General features: G+C 39.9%; 2 protein-coding genes across 2 annotated transcripts; one reads left to right on the top strand and one right to left on the bottom strand.

Annotated features, from left to right (window-relative positions):
- Nucleotides 1-641: 641 nt before the first annotated feature.
- Nucleotides 642-2,509, top strand: LOC146697876 (uncharacterized). Its single transcript, XM_085472771.1, has 5 exons — nucleotides 642-692; nucleotides 822-855; nucleotides 1,101-1,223; nucleotides 1,491-1,644; nucleotides 2,203-2,509. Exons 1-5 carry the CDS (start codon nucleotides 642-644, stop codon nucleotides 2,507-2,509), a joined length of 669 nt encoding a protein of 222 aa, XP_085328897.1.
- Nucleotides 2,510-18,429: 15,920 nt separating this feature from the next.
- Nucleotides 18,430-21,300, bottom strand: LOC146697875 (uncharacterized). The gene is made up of 7 exons (XM_085472618.1): nucleotides 21,164-21,300; nucleotides 20,952-21,045; nucleotides 20,532-20,649; nucleotides 20,170-20,393; nucleotides 19,869-20,040; nucleotides 19,563-19,690; nucleotides 18,430-19,074 (listed from the first exon to the last, which is right to left on the bottom strand). Exons 1-7 carry the CDS (start codon nucleotides 21,298-21,300, stop codon nucleotides 18,757-18,759), a joined length of 1,191 nt encoding a protein of 396 aa, XP_085328744.1. The 3' UTR covers nucleotides 18,430-18,756.
- Between the last annotated feature and the right edge of the window lie 2,575 nt (nucleotides 21,301-23,875).

Here is a 23,875-nt window from a genome sequence, read left to right as displayed (position 1 = left end):
CAGATGTTTGTAAGCTAAAAATAAACTATTGTGTATGTTCAAATATACTGTTGTGATTGAAGAAGTTAAATAAAAATGTCAGTCATCAATTCATGCATCACCTCATGTCATCATAACAGAGGTCTGTCTTCCAGGAAAGAACAGTTTAAAATTAATGTAATATAGTATTGGCCATACTATATGATGTATTGCTTGTCTTTGTTTAATAATACAGAAGACAAAGACCTTAAAAAATAATCGCATATCGCATCGCAATCTTGGGGCAAAAAATCGCAATTAGATTATTTTCCATAATCGTTCAGCCCTAGCGAGAGGACAGATCCCTGTGGTGCTCCTGTGTTGATGGTGATGCTGTTAGAGACGCACCTGCCCACCCTCACCACCTGAGTTCTGCCAGTGAGGAAGAAAATTATAATTATAATCCAATTATTTATGTTGTAAACTATTCATATAAATCAGGTCACTTTAACCTTGCTGAAGTGAGGTAACATTTTTTCTTATGGATGAAGTGGCCTAATCTGAGCTTTGATCATTTGTTGAATGATTTGACAAGCAGTTGGGCACTATTAGTTTTAGTTTGAAAACTAGTTTGGAATAGCCTCGTCATAAAATTTAAGTGAGCAATTTTATAAGACTTAACCATGGAATTAACACAGGCTCTACTTAGTCTGTCTTTTGCACCTTATCCAGGTGTCTGATTGCATAGACTTTGGATCCATGGCAGGTGGTGTCTTGACTCAGTTTTTCTTTTTGACCCAAACATATGTTTTTCTTTCCTCAGGGAAAAGTTCTGACAAAAGCTACACCAGTAAATCACGGAGGGTTTGGATGATTGCAGCCTTTCAGTTCTAAATGGTGGGCCAAGCATACGCATATTTATGCAAATTAATGTCTAAATGAATTTTGTGTTGCACACACTGACAGTGACCTACATAGAATCAGTTTTATGTTGTCAAATCAATAAAATATTTAAATTACATTTAAAGGTATTTGACAAAATGGCAATTTGGAATTGTTTCCTTTTTTGAACAGTCAAATGTATACATTTAAAGAGATGTACAACTTTTACATTTTTGAAAGTTACTGACTTTTATTTACAGCTGCCAACATAGACGAGGTCTTGCTCCACACCCTCAGTAGGGGCGATTTAAGGGACCTGCTTCCAGGGCCTGAAAATTTTATGAGGAGGAAACAGTTGTGGGCTCATATTCACAAAGAGGCAAGTTTTGCTGCTTTTGATTTAAAAACACCTAGCACGACACATTTTGTTTAGGACTCCTGTAATATAACTATTTTTGTTTTCTTATTTATGATGAAACTAAAGAAAAGGCGTCTCATGGATATCTCACCATGTGACCAGGGAGAAGATTATGATGCAGATTCAAGTGGTGGATCAAACATGCTTTTGCCACCAAGGAGCAGTTCTGGTGACAACAGTTGTAAGTGAAAGATTACAATTATGGCAATAATATTGAATATTGAACTGAAAGTTGATTTAGTCCTTTCTTTCCTGTTCTGTTTAAACATAGCCCTGTTCAGGGCACTACCAACTCTCTTCCCATCACAAGCTGCACCACCCAAGAAGCTGGGACATGCCAGTGAAGCACTGATTCTTGTCCTTCAGGTCTGGGTTTCTTCATATTTGTTATCAAATAATGCCCCTAAAGCCTTCACTTTAACAGTTTAATTGGCATATGGTGTTTTTATCCATGCCAAGTCCTCCAACAATGTAGTTTATATTTGGGAACGTGTGCAGAAGTCTGAAATGGCACAAACACTGATAGATCAAAACATTTCAATAAAAATAATAAAGAAAATCATAAAGAAATTAAAACAGAAATTGGAAATAATTATATATTTAACTATCACAGGTGCAGTATTTTTGTCATTTCCTAAAGTGTGTAAAGACATAATCCTAACGGTGATGAGGCAGAATTTATTACATTTTTCAATGGCATGAATATTGGGGATTTTCTATACAGTATTTGTCTATCTAAAGAAAAATAACATTAATATGGACTGTAGCGCATCTGATCTATGGTTGTCATCATTCATGTATCACCCCCAAGGGTGCACCCCAAAGGGTGCAATAAAGTGAAGTCCAAGTTTAATACATACTTGTGGTTATTTGAACTACCCTGATAGCGTTGGAGTTTCTCCGTACATTGTACAATTTTGTCTTTGTTTTTCTTTTGCCAACAGAAGATCCAGCATCAGCCCTGTTCTGCTCTTTGAAGGGTCCCGCTGTCTTATTGCAGATGGAACCACTCCCATCACCACATTTGCCACAGATGACCTCGGAGAAGGTTTGCTGTATCTTATGGCATACTACTACACCCTGCATCTCACCTATCCTGAATGTGTGGCAAGGCTTCTGTCTGCCATTCAGACTGAAGTGTTAAAGGACAAAATCCATGAGCAAGACACCACAGGCTCATACAAAACAGTCATGGCAGGCTGGAGAAATTTTTATTCAAACGTAGAGTTGTTTGAGCAAGATATAACTTAGGTCTGTGTTGGAAGGTTTGGGCCTGATAGTTTTGAAGTTGCAATTTACACTTGAATTATTTTTTTAATTCTTATGTAGGATTAAAGAAGTTATTTTACTGCTATTTTATTATCAGTATTATCATTGCATTAGAACCACGTAACCACGTAACGTGCATTAAAGCATTTATTGAAGCTGTTAACATTACATTAAAGTCTGTATTATAGGCGGTATCATAATCATTTAATAATCTGTCATTGCAGGAGCAACTGTAATCATTTTATACACATTGCATTTTGGTGCTTATTAAGGAGTTGAAGCTCAGTCAGTTAATTGATGGTCAGAAGCTTCGTCCGGCGCGATATCCGGCCGATCTATTGAGTAAAGTGGCCTAGAGCTGTGGAAAGGTTGCTTACACGCTTATAAAACACTTATATCATGTTATTCTTTATCATGTTTTATTCATTTATAATCTTAATATTAAGCTTTGAGTAGTGGCATTTGATTAAAACATTTATTCAATATATTACACATATAGTTTCAGTTGTGTACATGCTGGCCTTCTGTCTGGTGGAAAGGTTACAAGGTTTAGCTGGTGAGGTGAGAGGTGAAACTGAGTGCATTTCAGGTCGACACATATACACACACACCCACACAGTAGATGGACTCATTTATAGGTGAAAGTTTAATCGTATTTTGCTTGTGACTGCATTTTGTGCCTGCAAAAGAACAGTTTGTTGCAGAACTGCTGCTAATGTTCCAGATGATAAGCGAGCATCCAGCAGCGACAGGAAGCACCTGCCGTGGAGACGTAGAAAATGTTCTTTTCTAACTGTGTTAAAAGTTGTTAACAGAACATTTGTGGTTTTGAAACTGATGCATGTGATGACGCGGAAGGGCCATCAGTAAATACTCCCTGATGATATAAAAACAACTGATTGTGTATTGTTCGAGTGAGATCGATGCTGTCTGCGCACTAGTGATGTGCGGATCGATCCTGAAATATCGATTCCTCCGATACCAATCATTTATGTTCTAGAATCGATTCTCATATTAAAATATCGATATTTTAGTAATTTAGGGTAAATTTGTAGTTTATCATTAACAGGAACACAGTGGAAAGAAACTATAACATTCGGATTGTCTACATTCAAAGGAACTACCAGGCCATTTACCATTTACCATCTCTTCCGCCTTTCATAAGAAACTGGGAGAATGGTGGCTCCGGGAGATTTTCGGGAGGGTCACTAAAATTTGGTATTCTCCCGGAAAAATCGGGAGGGTTGGGATGTATGGTTGTGGCAACATCACTAACCTTGTCAAACACCTCAGAGTAAATCATATCACAGAATATGACGAGCGTATGTTGAGGCGAACTCAAGAGGAGGACAGGGACAGGTGCTGCTAGGGCGAGACAGACGTCTCTCATGGAGTCCTTTAGTGCTGCAGGCAGGCAAGCTGTTCAAATAGTGCACAACTTCAGTTTTTTTTTATTTCTATATGATGAACTTTGCATTATTAAGTGATAAGAACAAGAAATCTGATGTCCTGTAATCATTATGACGCTATAATTTGAGATACAATAAATAAAATAAGTTGTTGTACAAAGTATCGGTATTGGATCAGTATCGTCGATACCACCCTGAATATTACTTGGTATCGGATCAGAAAGAAAATTAGTGGTATCACACATCACTACTGTGTACAGTGTTCATCTCCCACACGTGTGTTCATTAAAATCATTAAAATCATCGTTTGACTCACTCTCCTGGACCAGTGTTGTGATTTTGAATCCCTCCTGTATCCCTCCTCAATATTTTTGCAGTGTATCTTTAAAATAATTGTACTAGTTTTTAGATTATTTGCCTTGATTTGTTCCTTAGAATAAGTGTTTTATGCCTGTTTTCAGATTCAATTTCTTCAACATTTTGCTTAGAACAAGTGGTTAAAACGTATTTTAAGTTTCAATTGCTGTGATTGGTTGCCTGGAATAAGTGTGTAAGGCTTATTGTAAGATTCAATTTGTTGACTGAAATAAGTGTAAAAGACTTATTTTTAGCTTTATTTCAATCTAGATATTGTTCTTATTTCAAGAAATCTTAGTAAGAAAAAAAACAAATCTTCACCAAAAATAAGTGTATTTATCTAGTATTAAGGAGGTGGGTTTTTCAGTGTGGTCCTAAATGCCTGGCTTCTTTCAGTGTGTACGAGTAGTGGCTCTGAAGTAGGGCTGCTCGATTATGGCAAAAATGATAATCACGATTATTTTCACTGAAATTGAGATCTCGATTATTTGACGATATTTATTTAACCCTTTAAGACCTACCATAGAACCAAGTCCACCAGAGCTTATATTTTTCTTTTTACATGCTGTAGTGCCATTTTTGGGAGCATTTCAAGTTGCTATACATCAATACAACTGTTATAGCCCATATTTTAATAATATGTATGCATTAAGTCCATAGTAATTACATTAATTGCAAAAAAGTGCAATAAACTACAAAAAAATTGAAAATCTTTTTTGTTTTGTTTTTTTACATATATTTCTACTTGGGGAAATTTAAGAGGTTTATCCCTCAAAACTTTAAATACAAAAAAGTTGCAAAAATAGTTCCCCACCACAGGAAATTTATTTTGAGTGTCTTCATAGTTTTATTTTGGAGATACCGCAATTTTTATATACTGCAGGAAAAACAAAAAACAATCCTATGATGCAAATTTGCAAAGAAAACAGCAGGTGCATCAAAATAAACTATTTCCAGCAGTGCAATTCGAGTTCTGAGCATCCCAGCAACTATTCAGAAAAGTCAAACATGACTTATAAAAACACCAGTATAGGCTTTTAAGGCCTACAAGTAAAAAACTACATTTTCCGCGAAAATGACGTCACTTCCGGTTTCGGACAGGAAATGGCGAACATGCGATAGTTCGCGTTGACGTCTTTATCAATGTGGGAAGTGTTACGAACAGCTGATCGGATCGGCAAAGCGTGTTTCTGGAATATTATGTTTTTGTTCCTGCAAGCGCTTTTTATGCAATTTTTGCAAAGCTTTATGTGGAAGGAAAGCGTGACCGAGGACAAGCTGATGGCATAAGATGTAAGTACAACTCCTCCGGTTTCATATGCAAAACAAATTATTGCGCTAGCTTCCGCGGTTCCGGTTCTACAAGGATTTAAAGGGTTAACAATAACAATGTGTTGAATAATGACTTTAAAAAACAATATAAAATAGTGTGCAAATACTGATAACAGTGCAAATGTTTGCAATATAAAAAATAAATGAAAAATGTAAACATCTATGTTTAGTGAACTTTGCAGTGTTGCTGTAGCAAAGTTTACACACTATGTCTACTTGATCCACATCTGACTCCGGGAACCCATAATGTTTCCTCACCACTGAAGTTTTGTTTTTACCTCTCTTTTCAACCAACGGCAGTCACTCTCCTCTCCAAATAACTTCTGCTTAGCTTTCCGAGCTTTCCTCGGGTCCTCTTAATTGTTGTGATGCATGTTCGAAATGCAGAGAGGTGCGCTCAATTTGCCACACGGAGCAGCGCGAGAGTAAAGCACGAGGGAGGGGCTAATAATCGGCTCAGTCATTTTTAATGATCGTTGAAAGCCCAGATTGTAATCGTGATTAAAATTTGATTAATTGAGCAGCCCTAGGGTGAAGAGAAGAGGGGACAGCACAGTTCCCTGTCGTGCCCCGGTGCTGCTGACCACAGTGTCAGACGTGATGTCCTTCAGACTGACGTACTGTGGTCTGTCAGTGAGGTAGTCGGAGATCCAAGCGACCAGGCAGGGGTCCACCTCCATCCTGTTTAGTTTCTCCTGGAGCAGACAGGGCCGGATTGTATTGAAGGCACTGGAAAAGTCAAGAAACAGGATCCTGACCGTGCCTTTTCCCTTGTCCAGGTGTGAGTGGGCTCTGTGTAGGAGGTACAGGATGGCATCCTGCACTTCGACACCCGCCTTGTATGCAAACTGTAGTGGGTCCTGGGCATGTTGTACCTGTGGTCGGAGGAGGGTGAGGAAGAGCCGCTCTAGAGTCTTCATAAGATGTGACGTCAGTGCCACTGGTCAGGCAGTCATTCAGCTCATTGGACCGGTTCTGTTTGGGAACCGGGATGATGCAGGATGTCTTCCAGAGGGCGGGCACTCTCCCCAGTCGCACACTAAGATTGAAGATTTGTTGTGGCGGCTCTCCAAGTTCAGCAGCACACGCCTTTAGCATCCTAGGACACACCTTGTCTGGGCCTGCTGCCTTCCTGGGGCGAAGCTTCTTCAGTTGTCTCCTGACCTGATCCACTGTGACACTGGGAGATGATTGGAAGGGGGTAGGGGGGTCAATGTCCTCCTGTTGAGAGAGGGGTTGGAGGAGGGGGATGTCATAGTGTCAGGGAGGGGGAGAAGCGAGGGAGGCAGGAGAGTAGGGAGAGGGCTTTGTAGTAAAGGTGGGGGTGGGGGTAGGGGGTTGTGTGCCTTCTCCACAGTCCCCCCCCCACTGTGCTGTTCTTGGTGTTGTGGCCCGTGATGGTTTTCACACCATCCCAGACCTCCCTCATATAGAGATTGAAAATGTGAAGTCATTCAGGGGTAAAACCGCAAAGGATTCTGGGAACTCGTGGCAAGAGGTACTAGCGCACGCAGGCTTTCAATTGAAATCAGAGATAAAAAGAAATACAAAAAATGGCAAGAAGCTGTTGTATTATTAACTGCAATAGCCGGTCGCATGACAGCCACGGGAAGCCGACGGGTAAAGAGATCGGTTGTTATCGGATTACGTCGTTGAAGAGAAATTGTTCGAGCCATGTTTCCGAAGTAACAAAGAGGCGACAGATGGCCTGGATTGCAGCCATTCAAAGACCAAATATAACGTCTCAGAACCCTCCAGCTCACAGGTTAGTCTGCTCCAAGCATTCCCACAAAGGTCAGTCTTCTGTTGTAGTTAATGCGTCATTTTTCATAACATAATTGGTGACATAGGTTACAAGCAAGTAGAATAGAATTCAACTTTATTGTCATTGCACATGCACAGGTACAGGGCAACGAAATGCAGTTTGCATCCATCCAGAAGTGCTTTAGTGATATAGATATATTACAATATATATTAGCAATAATATAGATATGTGAGTATATTACAGAAATGGGTCTATTATGGTATGTTATAATGTACACGGTATGAAGTATGTTGTGAATATTCTATAACTATAAGTATGTACAGGCTATGAACAGGATATAAATATGAAAAACTATACAGAATATGAAATAAATAACTTTACAGAATCTGAGATATACAGCTATACAGAAATGGGAACTATGCAAGTTGTAAACAGTTGTCGGATTAAAGATTATCGAATGTACAGAATGATTATTTACACAGAGCTATACAGTAGTGCAGTTAAGATAAGTGAGGGTGTGGATAGTTTCTACAGAGGCTGTATAAAGTGCTGGTGGTTGTGAGTGGTGGTTCAGTCCATGTTATTATTGTGTGTTTGAGGGTACAGTTGTCCATTGTGGGTGTGTGTATGTTCAGTCCATGTTTTAACGTGGGTCAGATGTCAGGAGGCAGAGTTCAGGAGTCTGACAGCTGTGGGGAAGAAGCTGTTCCGGTACCTGGTGGTCTTAGTCCGGAGGCTCCTGTGGCGCCTCCCAGAGGGCAGGAGGGTGAAGAGTCCATGTGATGGGTGACTGGGGTCTTTGATGATTTTCCCAGCCCTTTTCAGACACCGCTTACTGTGGATGTCTTTTATGGCAGGAAGTGGTGCTCCGGCGATGTGGTGGGCAGTTTTCACGACCCTCTGCAATGCCTTCCGGTCCGAGGCAGAGCAGTTCCCGTACCAGACTGTTATACAGTTGGTCAGGATGCTCTCGATGGTGCAGCGATAGAAGTTCACCAGGATGTCTGAGGACAGGTGGTTCTTCCTCAGAGTCCTCAAGAAGAAGAGGCGCTGGTGAGCCTTCTTGACCAGCTTGGAGCAGTTGGTCGTCCAGGTGAGATCCTCGGAGATGTGGACTCCCAGGAACTTGAAGCTGCTCACACGCTCCACAGCCGTCCCCTTAATGTGGATGGGTGGATGTGGGTCAGCATTCCTCCTGTAGTCCACGATGAGCTCCTTGGTCTTCTCGGTGTTAAGCAGCAGGTTGTTTGTGTCGCACCACTCAGCCAGACGATCCACCTCCTCCCTGTAGGTGGCCTCATCATTGTCACTGATGAGGCCAATCACCGTGGTGTCATCTGCAAACTTAATGATGGTGTTGGAACCATCAGCAGGTCTGCAGTGGTGGGTGAAGAGGGAGTAGAGGAAAGGGCTCATCACACAGCCTTGTGCTACACCGGTGTTCATTGTGATGGTAGATGAGCAGCGGTTATCCAGCCGGACATGTTGGGGGCGGTGTCTGGCGCTGAACAGAAATCACCGCGCTATGCTCCTTTGTTTATTGTGCATAAATAGTGAATTGTCCTGACACAATATTGTGTTTCGCTTCTGTTATTATGGTACACTGACAAAAACATTTTATTCACAGGATAAAAGAGGTTTTTTTGTATCACTAATTGCCCAGTACGATTACAGCATACAATATTATTGTCACTGCTACATTTCTGTAGTGCATACCAGAAATTATTTCTACTACTAATTAATTGCCATTGAGCTCAAAGGTCCTATTAACCCTTTAAGACCTACCATAGAACCAAGTCCGCCAGAGCTTATATTATATTTTTACATGTTGTAGAGCCATTTCTGGGAGCATTTCAAGTTGATATACATCAATACAACCATTATAGCCCAAATTTTAATAATATGTCTGCATTAAGTGCATAGTAACTGCATAAATTGTAAAAAAAAAAAAAAAAGTGCAATAAACTACAAAAAGTTAATTTAAAATCGTTTTTGTTTTTTAACATATATTTCTAGTTAGAGAAATTTAAGAGGCTTATCCCTCAAAACTGTAAATACAAAAAAGTTAGTTTCCCACCACAGGAAATTTATTTTGAGTGTCTTCATAGTTTTATTTTTGAAATACACCAATTTTTATATACTGCAGGAAAAACGAAAATAAATATTATAGTGCAAATTTGCAACAAAACAGCATATGCATCAAAATAAACTATTTCCAGCAGTGCAATATGAGTCCTAAGCATCCCAGAAACGACACAGAAAGTCATAAAGCCAAACATAACTTTTAAAAACACAAGTATAGGCTCATAAGGCCCTGTTGGTAAAAAACTACACTTCCGCAAAATGACGTCATGTATGCATGTATTTGCATACATTATAGAGGCCACTAGTGCTGACCAAGCTGCCATCTTTCTCTCTTCCCGTCTTTCAATGGCTGCTTCAATTTCAGCTTGACCCTCCAAACCGCAAGTAAGTAATCATTTTTTGTCATCTTTCCTTGCTGTCCCACTGGACTGGACATTAGTTTAGTTTTTTTAGCTACATCTGGTGAAGTTGTGGTAAAATGCTGGTATTAGCCTATTCGTCTTAGCAAGCTAGCCTGAAGCTAATATTTGCTAAATTTAGGGACACCCATGTCTCTTCAGGAGTTGGAGGCCGGTGTTTTAGGAGCGGATCTCAGGATCTCAACAACAGGCAGTGTTGGGGAGTAACATAATACATGCACCGGCGTTACGTATTTAAAATATAAAATATGAGTAAATGTATCCGTTACAGTTACCGTTCAATAGGTGATATTGAGAATACAGTTAGTTTGTTGAAATAAATGGATTACATGGTGGTATTTTCCTGTTTCATATGTTTGGCTATGGTCTCTCTATTTTTGGTAATTCCACGCCGGTGGAAACCCAAACAAAACACACAATAGGAGCCTCTAAAAATTATTACACAAAAATGATTTAATATGAAGGCAATAGCAGAGTGTTACAGGCATCACCCTAAACAATGTAGCCTGATGGGCGGTGTAGTCCGTGCGGCAGGGAGAATGGACTGCCATACCCGTTATGTGTCTGTGAGCGAGGGAGGGAGAAAAAGGAAAAGTACAGCTGTCACGGAGCAGAAACGGGAGCTGGAAGCATGTAAATAATATAATAATAATATATATAATATATATATATAATAATAATAACCACTGCAGCCAAGAAGAGTGCCTGACGAGCCCAGCTGTAAGTAAGCTATTAAGACTCGACTGTACACCGTGTTCGTGTTTTCCTCTGAAACAATAAGCTCTGTTGCAGCAGCCTTTCAACGCCTCTCTCTGTCTCTCGCTAGCAAAGTGACCCAGACAACAAAGTAAAGCTAGTTTTCAGCTACGAGCCCAACACGAACCCGACGTATTAGCCAGAGGTCCCTTTACTACGGTTCGGAGCCGCGACCTGTTTTCTATACGAGATCGCTGCAAAAAGTGCAGCCTTACCTGATGTGCACCTACTGTTACTCATTTATATTAAGATTTAAACATCTAGTTGGTGTTGGTATGGAGAGTAACCTTCAGTAACAGTAATAAATCACACAGCAATAGCACATTCATGTAGTTGTAAAGTATTCAGAATACATTACTTCTATAATCTTTGGTGGAATACATGTTAAAATTAACACTGTCAACAGGTTAGCACCTCATACCACAGTGCAGCAAAGCAGTCTCATGAGCGCTGGGAAGGACACGCCCAGAGCCCAGAACAGACAGTGCAGGAGATGACAAGGTTAGTAGTTGTATGGTGAAAATTATACTTTTAGTTATCTTGATTGGCAAAAGAAAAGTAAATACAAAATCTGCTTCTCACATTTAGGGCATTTCCAAGATTTTTTTTCAAAACTTCTTCAATTTCTTTTTTTTTTAAATGTATTTATTTATGCAAGTTTCAAAATTTTTTTACACATTCACAAACAGCGGGACAGAAGAACACAGACAATAAAGACAATAACAACCAAAAAAAACAAACAAACAAACAAAAAAAACAGAGCAACAAACCACACAACAGGGTACAAGGCCAGCACTTATTAAAAACAGCAGAGAAGCAAACAAAGCAACTGGTATACATGTCAAACAACTCACAATCTAGTGAGTCCAATCCACAAGATCAAATCCAAAGATCGCTAGGAGGAGCTGATAACAATCATGCAAAAACAGTTATGGGCAACAGCTCAGAATGAAAGCAGTTAAAACAATGTGGTCAGGACCCAGGGCGTGGACTGTCCTTCTTAATGTGGTCTATAAAGGGCCCCCATATCTTCCTGAACTTCTCCATGGAATCAGACGTAGAGAACCGAATTTCTTCCAGGTATAGACAGGAGACCATCTCCTCGAGCCACCTCTTGAAGCAGGGAGGGGAGGCAGATTTCCACTCCCCCAGAATCAAACGTTTGGCAATCACCATACCAAACATGAGGGCCTGTTGAACAGCAAAGGGAAGTGCCAAGGAGTCACCGGAGCAGCCCAGGATCACCATAAGACAGTCAGGATACAGTTGCCTATCATAAACAGTGCTATAGAAACTAAAAATACTAGTCCAAAAGGCTGTAAGCGTAGAACAGGACCAAAAAAGATGGCCAAGAGTACCGTCCACAAGTTTACATTTATCACATTTGGGGGAAACGTTAGGAAAAATCTTGTTCAATTTGGTTTTGGAATAGTGCAGTCTATGGACAACCTTAAATTGAATTAACTGAAGCCGGGCGTTAACAGAGCATAGTTTTATCCGACTTAACACTTCAGCCCATAGATCGTCAGAGATAACCAAACCAGTGTCCCTTGTCCAAGCCTCTTTAATATGGCAAGAGGGGACTGCCGAAGAAAAAAGGTTGACAAGCCGAGAAATTAAGTGTTTTGAGGTGGGAGGTTCGTTCATCATATTGTAAAAGACATGCTGTATGGGGATGGTATCTAAATTTGAGAATGCTTGCTTGACATAATTCCTAATTTGTAAGTACCGAAAAAAATGACTTGTAGGGAGATTGTACTTTGTCTGAAGCTGAGCAAAAGAGGCAAAATGATTGTCAATATAAAGATCCTTTATAGCAATTAATCCTTTGACAGGCCATTGTTTGAAAGCAGCATCCATTGTACTAGGCGTAAAGCTAGGATTGTGGCAGATCGGGGCAAAAGTTGACACTACCGGGAGGTTCAAGATTCTCTTAATTTGATTCAATATTTTTATGGAGTTGCAAAGAATAAAGTCATCACATGCACTTTTAATAACCGATTTTGAAAATAAGATAGCTGGCAGGGATGCTCCAGTGTGCTCGATAGCAGTGCTAAGCTCCAATTCGAGCCATTTAGGGCTGGACCTGCATCCCACAGCATCACCAACTATAGGCAGATTCCAGAAGACCCAGGCTCTGGCATTACAGGCCCAGTAATAATGTCTGAAAACTGGAAGGCCCAGACCACCCTCGTCCGAGGGCTTTTGCAAGTGAGACTTCGAGATGCGGGGGGGCTTGTAGGCCCAAGCGAAAGGCATGATAATGGCATCCAACGCTTTGAAAAAGGAAGACCTGAGAAAAATAGGAACGTTCTGGAATAGGTACATGAATTTAGGGAGCACAACCATTTTGATTATATTGATACGGCCAATCATTGAAAGTGGGAGAAGTTTCCACCTATCTATCATACACTTGAGCTCATCAGTTAGAACCGAATAATTAAGCCTGAAGAGGAGTTTTGAGTTCCTAGGGATGTTAATACCCAGGTATGAAAAGTAATCCTGGGAGACCTTAAAGGGCAAACTAGACAGGAAATCAGGGCCCAGACCAGACAACAGCGGCATAAGAACAGACTTCTTCCAATTTATGGTGAACCCTGATAGGTGGCCAAAGCTGTCAATCAGCTTAAGAAGTGGAGGAAGGGAGATCTTTAAATCTGAAAGAGCCAATATGATATCATCTGCATACAGACCGATGGTGTACTCTGACGTGCCACAATTTATACCAGAGATATGGGAATTGGCTCTGATGGCAATGGCCAACGGCTCAAGAGCTAAAGCAAAAAGCATTGGAGAGAGGCAACAACCCTGCCTTGTCCCACGGTGTAAGAGGAACGGGAGCGACCTCTCATGGTTGGTAAGGACCGAGGAACGAGGGCAAGCGTAAAGCAACTTAATCATATTCAAAAAATTCGACCCAAAACCAAATTTTTCAAGAGTAGCAAACAAATAACTCCATTCCACTTGGTCGAAAGCCTGCTGGGCATCGAGTGAAATCACCGCAGAATTGGGCAGTGTCGTTGAGTACATCGCATTTAAGAGACATCTAGTATTAGAAAAAGAGAATCTATTGGGGATAAAACCCGATTGGTCAGGATGAATTATAGAACCTATGTGCTTATTTAACCGGTTGGTTAGGACTTTAGCAATTATCTTTTGGTCTGAGTTGAGAAGACTTAGGGGACGATAGGAAGAAACATTAGTTTCGTCTCTGTCTTTTTTCAGGAGGAGACATATATGGGCATCGTAGAAAGAATGAGGGAATGAGCCGTTTAACACTGCGCAATTTACCATCCAAAGTAGCAGGGGAGCGATAACGTCAATATGTGTCTTATAAAGCTCTATCCCGAAACCGTCCGGACCACAAGCTTTTCCATTAGGAAAGGAGCAGATTGCATTTCTAATTTCCTCCAGCGTAAAGTCTGCATCGAGTAAGCCCCGTGCAGCCTCAGGAAGAGTCGGGATGTCTAAAGCATTAAGAAAATTAGTGATTTCAGCAACTGTGGCCATAGTACTAGATGTGTATAACTGACAATAAAAACTGCGAAATCTGTCATTTATCTGCTTGTGATCGGACAGCAACTGGCCAGTTGCAGAGAGAATTCTGTGTATCGCCCTTTCAGCTTGAATGCCCTTCAGCTGTCTGGAAAGCACCTTGTCAGCCTTTTCACCAAGCTCAAAATGCTTCTGTTTTAATCGACGAATACAATTCATGACCTGCTCCCCCAACATGTGGTTGTAGTCATATTTCAATTTGAGAATGGTATTAAGTGTGTCAGCAGCCCCGGTATCGCGATACTTCTCCTCCAACACAGACAGCTCTGCCTCAATATTAGTACGCAGCCTGAGTTTGTCCCTCTTCTGAGAAGCTTGATAAGCAATAATATGACCTCTAATAACGACTTTAAAGGACTCCCACAAAACAGAGTCCGAAACTACACCATTATCATTAAATTGTAAAAATTCTGCGATTTTAGTAGATAGGTAAACCGTAAAAGAGTCATTTAGATATAAAGAGGGGTTAAATTTCCAATTGTATTGGGGGGTATATAGGTTGAAGTCAATTACCGTTGAGAGAGGTGCGTGGTCCGAAACTAAAATACTGTGATAAGTGGAACTAACCACTTTCGAAATAAGCCTGGAATCAATAAGAAAATAGTCAATTCTACTGAAGCTGCCATGGACAGGGGAGAAGAAAGAGTATTGCTTTTCTAACGGATGCTGGTGCCTCCAAATGTCAACCAAGTCCAAAGATTTAGTAAGAGTATTGAGTACAGAAACAGCTCTCAAGGTTGGGGCCAGGGACGCAGAAGACCTATCCAACAATGGATCGAAATAACAATTAAAATCACCACCGATAATGATATTATGGTCATTGTATTGTGAGACAAGATTGAATATTTTACTAAAGAAGTCAGGGTTGTCAAAATTAGGGGCATAGATGTTCAAGAGGACTACAGGGGTGGAGTTGACTGTACCTGTAACAAGTATGAACCTCCCACCTGGATCACATATCTGAGTTTTGAATATAAAAGGGATAGTTCTGCGAACAAGAATGGCAACCCCTCTCGCCCTGGAAGAAAAGGCGGACTGGTACACCTGTGACACCCATACCGATCTTAATCGCCTCTGCTCTGAAGGTTGGATATGGGTCTCCTGTAAAAAAATTATATCAGAAGACAGAGATTTTAAATGCGAAAATACTTTACCACGTTTAAGAGCTTTGCCCATACCCCGACAATTCCAGGTCGTAAAAGTGATGTGGCTCATCCCCAGCTCAAGTGGGTGGATGGTGTACGACGATGTGGAGGGACAAAATAAAGGCTTTGACATTCGACAAATAAAGAGCTGGCACTTACAACAAAAAACAAAAACGACACATATTTAGAAACATGTAGACCCCCCCCCCACCCCCACAAAACGCAGAAAAAAAGATAGCGGAACACCCCCAATATCCAACAGGGAGGCAGCCGGGAACCAGGGCCAGCCTGACTGAACACTAATACTCAAAGAAAATACCGTGGAGCCCCGTGCGCCCCACATATAATCTATTTAACAAACATGAAAAACAAAATTGTGCACCAAGTACGAAAGATCCAACTCAAATATCTAGATGGATATAAAACTTTAACCGTTGCAACAAAACTGCAAATATGCAGAAATGAGACAGAGCATACAGAAACATTTGCATATTCCCAATATCACAACGTAACACAAATACTGTAGAGGCAAAACCCAATAGGCAAAATAGGCACTGTACACCGTTTCAGTGCGGGAAAGAGATGAACTCTACAGTATGTAAATCACAGTATGCAAACCAAAAAAACCTTTATATTGCGCATTGATCAGCTGAGGACAAAGATGTTGGATCAAAACATTCAACATAGCTGGGTAGAGAACATTACTGCAGAAAATGCGCGAATATGTAAACATGTCGTGAAATTAGTAGGTCACTTGTGAATTATTATTCATTTGCAGAGCCAATGGAGTCAGCAAACCGTGCAGCTTCCTCCGGCGACATAAAAGTCTTCGATGTGTTGTTATATTCGACATGGAGCTTTGCGGGAAAGCGAAGAGAGCACTTAGCACCGGCGTCGATCAGCCGCTTCCTCACACCACCAAAGGCCTGCCGCTGCGCCGAGACCTCCGCAGTGTAATCAGGAAAAATGGAAACTCTGTCTCCGCGGTACAGCAAAGGAGACCTTTGCCTGCTGAGTCGTAGTATGTCAAACACATCACGGTCGTTGTGGACTTAAGCGATGATGACACGTGGCCGTTCATTGGGCTGTGGCTTCGGTCTCAGGCTACGGTGGGCTCGGTCTATTTTTATCGGCCTGCTGAAGTTCTCACGACCCAAAAGTTCTGGAAGTAGGTTAGCAACGAAGTCGGTAGGGCTGCCTTCCTCATCCCCTTCCTTAACTCCCGCAATCCTCACGTTGAGTCGGCGAGAGCGCCCCTCCAGATCGTTGACTTTAGCTTTGAGGAGAGTGTTAACCACCTGTAGCTCTTTGCACGATGCTTCCAGCGCTGCTAATCGGCTATCGTTAGCGGACATAGCTTCATCAAGGTCTTCAAACCGGCGCTCAGACTCATGATATTTCTTCTGGAGAGAAGTTAGCGTTGCATCAATTGCATCGAGACAGCCCTCAACCGACTTCTTCAACCCGTCCACGAGCGAGGTTATTTTGGAAAGCTCAGCTCCATGGTTAGCGATAGCCGCTAATATGGCATCATTACCTGCCGCCGACTGGCTCGCCTTGGACGTATCCCTCTGGCTCTCATCTTTCTTCGGCATGATGACAAAAGATCGGCTCCGACAGTCCGCGAAACAGATTTTAAAACTACCCAGCTAGAAATAAACTTAAAGTGCAACTTTATGAGTGAGAAGGCACGGAGAGCACAGAAAACACGTCTACTCCATAGCTGCACACGAGCGCCCCCCCCCAAAACTTCTTCAATTTCTTTCATTACAGCTGTCCTGTGCCAGATGTTCTGTTGACCCACAGTGACAGGCATCATTTCAGAAACACCAGGAGGACTGAAACTCATCGCCGGGATCAAGCAGGGCTCGTGATCTTCACCAGCAGCTCCCTCACAAGAAGGATGAACCCAGCATTTCATGAACACTGATGGAGACCTTTGCTTTGTGTAATGTTAGAAGTACTCAGATAATCCTCAGGGGGTCTGGACTTTTACATAATATCATAGCTTGAAGTCCTGTAGAAAGTAAAATATATGTTGTGCTCTCTGGTTACTCTGGTATGATCCATCCATTCACTTCCGCTTATCCTTTTCAGGGTCGCGGGGGGCGCTGGAGCCTATCCCACCTGTCATAGGGCGAGAGGCAGAGTACACCCTGGACAGGTCGCCAGTCTGTCGCAGGGCTAACACACAGGGACAGACAACCATTCGCACTCATTCGCACATTCACACCTAGTGGCAATCATCCAATTAACCTATCCCCACAAGCTGCATGTCTTTGGACGGTGGGAGGAAGCCAGAGTACCTGGAGGGAACCCACGAAAACACGGGGAGAACATGCAAACTCCACACAGAAAGACCCCGGCCTGATGTTGGAATTGAACTCAGGACCTTCTTGCTGTGCGGCAACAGTGCTAACCACCGTGCCGCACACTGACTGGTATGAATGACTCTGAATTACTTTATGATAAATAACACACTATTGTCAAAAACAGTGAAAGAATTCCAGATCACAAGTTTTTAGTTCAAATACAAGTAACAACCTTTGACTTTAATCAGGTTTTATTTAATTGTGTCAGAGAAAACATCATCTTCATGTAGCTGCACAGTAAAATTCACTGAGTAAATTTTACTCAAATTGAAAAAAATTTTACTCTAAAAAAGACAGTATTTGGTCCCAGTCTAAATGGAGTAAAGTTTACTCTTACGGTAGAGTTAAACTTTCAGAGTTAAATCTACTCTATTCAGTGCAAATATTTTAATACACATGATGATAATTTACTCAGTTTAGTATAAAATAAAAACAATAATTTTACTCTGAGTAGAACAGAATTTTACTCTACATAGTATTTTATTCTAAATAGAGCAGAATTTTACTCAGAATTGAATTCTAATTTATTTCAAATAGAACAACATTTTCCCTCCAAATAGAATTAAAATTTTACATACAACTAAATTTTACTCTAAATAGAATTAAAAGAAGAAAAATATGTGACTTTATTTCGCCCTCTATGTATTATCATTCACTGCAAGGTACAATAAATAAATCAGAAATTATTTATATTTTAACAGCCACCTTTATTGTTCACAGGAAACAGTATGGTACAATATAAAAACTGGAATCACTATCACTGTATGACACCTGTAAATCAAATGCTTTACAACAGAAAAGCTCTTCAACACAAATTACATGAGGTCCATCTCTTGTACACAAAACTTGAACCCAGAAAATGTGCCATAAACTTGAGCACAGCCAAACTGGCCACATTTAAGACGAAGAGTCTTACCAGAACAGAGTCCATGGATCACTTTGAAATGCTTTATCAAGGAATTAGCATTTGTCTGGGACCTCTTGCAAATGAAACAAAACATTCCAGCTCAACACTCTTAGTAGAAAAAAAATATTCAACGCAGCATCCGAGCCCTCAACTCTGCAACCCTAGGATTCACTTTGGTTGTATCAACATCTATCTCGTAAATGGTGGTCTGCAGGAAGTTGTACATATTGACCAGATCGTGGTCATATGACGTACCAAAGACAAAGTGAGCTTTGAAAAGCTCATCAAAACAAGCAAGAGAGCCTGGTGACTTACAAGGTACTGCATGTTTGTCTATCACAATGAAGTACTTGTGAATCACATTCCTCTGAGTGCCCACTGCAAGAAGGTATGGTTGAAGGCTCTCTGTGATGCCATCGAGATGCCCCTGGATGCTAGTTCCCGTCTGTGACACAAAGACAGATAAACGTTCCAACATGATAAGACTTCGGTTAAAAAACAAGAAGCTGACAGAATTAAGGACAGATACAAAACAGACAAAACTAGTTCAATTTTAACTACTAGCTTGTCAAAACTAGTATCTGTTATCTGTATATCTACAAAAATCTATATGCAGATATAATCTATATAAATATGTTAATTACCATGACAGTTAATGTGTTGAAATTGTAGCATTTCTATTTACAATGAACTTAAAGTTTGGAATGACTTGTTGTTTGTGTACTTTACTCAAGTGATAAAAGAAATGTGTGATGTTGCAAATACAGCCTACATATGGTTGTGGAAGACATAAAGGCTGCTTGACTGAGCTGTATACATCTCTTGGTAATGACTAAATTCATAGTTGTATTTAAACATACACCTTTTAGTTCGTCTGAAATATTGTTATCAATGTAAATATAACTAGTTATGTTTCCTTTACTGTAACTTTACCTTGACAAACTTGACAAGATGGTCACAGGCTTGTCTGGCTGAGAGCTTTCCTGGTCTCTTGCGGCCATGAGGTGATGGTGGTAACAGGTGTACAAGGATCAAAATGGATGACATGTCACTGTCCCATCCTGGAAACATAAGTAAATTGGAAACAATAATTAGCTGCCAAAACACGTTATCTGCAACTGTGTTAACACTTACATTATAAAGTTTTGAAAAAAAAAAAAGCGACAGCAGGTGACGGTGTTACACTTTCAAATGCTCCAATTAAAACATAACAATAAAATTCCATTTATTTTATCTCACCATTTTCCACTTCTATTGTGCATTCAGCATTTTGCACAAGGTACTGAAGGTCATCTGATTGCGTGAGACCACGGCTTTGTTTGAGGACTTTCTGCTTGTAGATAGTGGGCCACTTCTCCAGGAACTTCACAGAGGTGGCTTCATCGAACATCAAAGTAAAATCTTGTTCAATCTGCAGAAGAGATGAAATTAAGTTTTTGAAACTCCTTGTATCAAACAACTTTTATGCTCACTTTTTTCTCAGATGCACCTCAACTTATAAATGTAACAGTGAGGGAAGTTGAAGGTAAGATAAACATACTAATCCTCCTATATCCAGGAATCTTGGGAAGTCCAAAAAGATATCAGATGACTTCACTGGATCATGAATCATCTTTTGGCGATAGTTGAAGGTCTGCTTCATCTTCATCATAACAATTCCTTCATCAGCTGTATGTTTCATCAGTGCAATAGCCTCAGAACACAAGCTGTCTGTCATTAGGCAGTTGTCTTCTCTGAAACAGTCTCTATCAGATGTTGGGCCCCCTAACAGTGGATATGAATAAGACAAAAAAGTGACACCGTGTCCTACAAGGCTTGAGAACTCAGCTAGAATTTTCATGCATGCAGTTTAGTCTCCAGATGAGTGAGACTTGAATTATAACTACTAACAATATCACATACCCATTTGCGTTTTTGACATTCTGGGAGTCTTGTTTTGTCCATTAGAAGCTTCCTTTTGGATAAACTTCAATCTCCAAGCCAGATACCCACTCCCATCTTCTGCATTGTAAAAATGCTCCTAAAATTAAATGAAATATTTTAATTAACATGTTAAAATATATTTACACTTTCAATCTGAAAATTGCAGCAATTGAGCTCCCTTGCTCGGGACTGGAGTGCTGAACTCTAAAGGGATTTAAATAATGAGAGTTAAGAAAAGGCAGCACAGAGGAAAGTCCTGCGAAAAGAAAAACATCTTCAGCTTTACTCAATCCAGAGCCAAACTGTTAAGTAAATTCTACATATATTTCATGCCTGAAAAATGTCTTACATTCACGAGTGAAAAGTAAATTGTTTGAACTTATTCTTTTTTGTACTTACATAGCCCAGCCTGCTCCTAGGATCAGCCAGGTATGGGAACAACGTGATGATACCCTTTGCATATTTCTCTTTAACACGTCTTGAAGGACTTGTCCTACACAGACAAACACAAAGTTGAAAGTCTAAATACCACCTCTAAGAAAATAAATGAATGAATAAATGATAAATGAATTTATCATATATATACTTATGAAATAACTATGTCAGCATACCCATGTTCACTTGTCATATGTGCAACTAATATCTTGACCATGTCACGCCGTCTGCTATCCGTTAGGCTTTTTGTCCGGGCATACTCATTGATGATCCTCTCTCCTCCTGGTTTGTTCTTTAGAACATCTTCAACCATCTAAGTTACAGTAAAATAGAGCGATATAATAATATATAATCAATATATCATAAATATTTTTCTTGTGATACTAAAAAAGCTTTCAGGTTCGTTCTAGATCAAATCAAAGGTCTATAGTCACGAATACATGTTATTTTTTTTAAGTATGTTTTAGTATAGAATTGAGGTTCATTAGATATTCATGATCACTGTGCTTCAAAGCCACCTAAAGTTCTGTTAAAAAGCACAAATAATTACCCTTAAATTTGTCTGTCTCTCAAGCACACTAACTTTTTATGTTGCCGATCTGGTCTACAATTTGCAGACCTGTGCTGAAGGAAAGACAGCAGAATCTTGTGCTTTTATGACAGTGATAATAATACATATAATATATTCAAATTTGTGTCAACTTTCTGAAAGGGTATACAGCAAACTACATAGCTTACTCGGGCAAGAGAAGTGTCGTCAGCTCTCCGTCTTGTTGTAGGACTGTGTTCCAATAATATGGTGTCATCAGAGTCCACTTCAATTTCTCCACTGGAACTGGTAAAGGAGGTGCTTGCAGAAGAATCTATCAAATCATAAAAATTATAGAGGTCACTTTTGTGCTGCCCCTGACTGCAACAATGAGGTTCATGTAGCTGGGTTTGTAAAGTGCTTTATGAGTGAGCAGTGTTGAAGATTTTTAGTTGTAGTGCCTTGATGTTCCTGTTTTAGCCAATGAGTGACAGAATCGATAACATAAACTAATTTAAGTTTATTAGTCACAACCAACCACATGACATCACATTCCATAACAAACAGAAAATCTTTTTAAATGTTTAGCAGTTATTTCTTAAATCCAGCTTCAGAAATAGTTAAATCCATGTCAGTTTTTGAGAGCAGGGCTCCATGATGTAAATTAGCCTTTATATGTTTAGTGTTTCATGTCTTCTTGCCTTCTTGTTTAAGTTCGTATGATGGTTAGTGTTATTTACACAATCATAAACATTGTAGTACCCAGCAAAATATAGGATTATTTGAAAACAATTCAGTAAATTTATTAGCTTGCCTTACACAGAACATGTTCTACTAGCCAGGACTTAACCCTTGTGTGGTGTTCGTATTTTTGTTACTCAGCCAGTGTTCATGGGTCTGGTGGACCCGCTAGAGTTTTGGCTTTCCAAATTAACACTATCAAACAATTTTATGTTAAATTACTCAACAGATGTTTATTTCATCCCAATTACAAGACATATGAACAGCAAACATGGTTAATTTTTTCCCTTTACCTTTGTTAGATCACATTTATGAATTAATGTGCTTCTCGTTTTTCTTTTATATAAAATGTTATAAATAAATCAGTTATAATCAAGTGGAGTGAGTGGAAAGACACAACACATTTACACGTGAAAAAATAATTAATTGTTTAATTTTTCTTTTGAAAAAAACTGAACACGGGTCTCACAGACCCGAACACCATACAAGGGTTAAAGCATGAATGACACAGTGGCTCAGTGATTGAGTGATTCTAGTGACATTTACCTTTCTGCAGATGTTAGATTTTTCTTTGCTTAAGTTAAAATGCTGTTACCAAGCTGATGGGACATTAAACTGTTAAAAATTCCATCAGGGATAGAAACTCATCATTATTCCATTCCCGTGGGATCCTGAAAAAAGTTTGGCCAATCTTAATATTTGGACCAAGTAATTTGATAGGACAACTGACTGTGCTTACGTAACTGCTCACACCCTCTCCACTTGCAACCAGGAAATAAACTGGACTGTGGTTTCTCTCCCCACTACCCGGTCAATTAAAAGTTTAAAAATGACGATGATGATGACATTCCAAGATACTTACCATCTGGATTTGGACCTTGTGCTTGACAAATCTCTAGCACACCAAGGTTTTGTTTTTTCATAAGGAAATCAAAAACATCCTCATCAACTTCAGTCTTTGAGTCATCAAAAACTTTGAAGTCCAAGTTTGGAATGTTGAACTTCTTGGCAACTGTGAACATTATAAAATTGCATTATACATTTGAAATTAATACCAGAACAAGGCAAAAAAAAAGTGAAATTACATAAACTGAACCAGAAAAAAAGCCTAAACATTTGGTATAGCAGCTATTATAGCACCATCCCCAAAGCTTGACTTATTCACACAAGCTATGAAACACACTGGAAACTTTGATTTTTTTACTCACCACATTCCAAAAAACGATGTGTAGGTCAGTTGGCCCTCAAAACAGATGTACTTTTGTTGTTCTCTATACTTTACACGCACAGCTTGCATCCTTCATGATATGAAAAGGATATTGTTAAATAATCTGATTTATTACAAATACTTGCAAAATTGAACAAAACACACACATATATTCCTTGTATGTCTTACAATCTCACGATGCTCTGTTCTGATGAAAAAGCATGTAAAAAAAAACACATAAGTAATAGAAAGCTCTACATTGCAGCAATAGGAAGTTTGTATAATGCTAATCTAATACACTAGGGGCTACAGACTGCAACCATGCACACAATTCAATTCTGAGTAAAAAACATGTGCTCACCTACCATTTTGGATAAAACATTGGTGCACAGGATTTGTTAAAAACACACT

Source organism: Copadichromis virginalis, linkage group LG11, assembly GCF_057382275.1.
Source record: "Copadichromis virginalis isolate Kocher_CV1m ecotype Utaka linkage group LG11, C_Virginalis_male_GT1.1, whole genome shotgun sequence".
Taxonomy (NCBI): domain Eukaryota; kingdom Metazoa; phylum Chordata; class Actinopteri; order Cichliformes; family Cichlidae; genus Copadichromis; species Copadichromis virginalis.
Note: the sequence above shows the minus strand (reverse complement) of the source record. Positions and strands in the feature narration are given on the sequence as shown.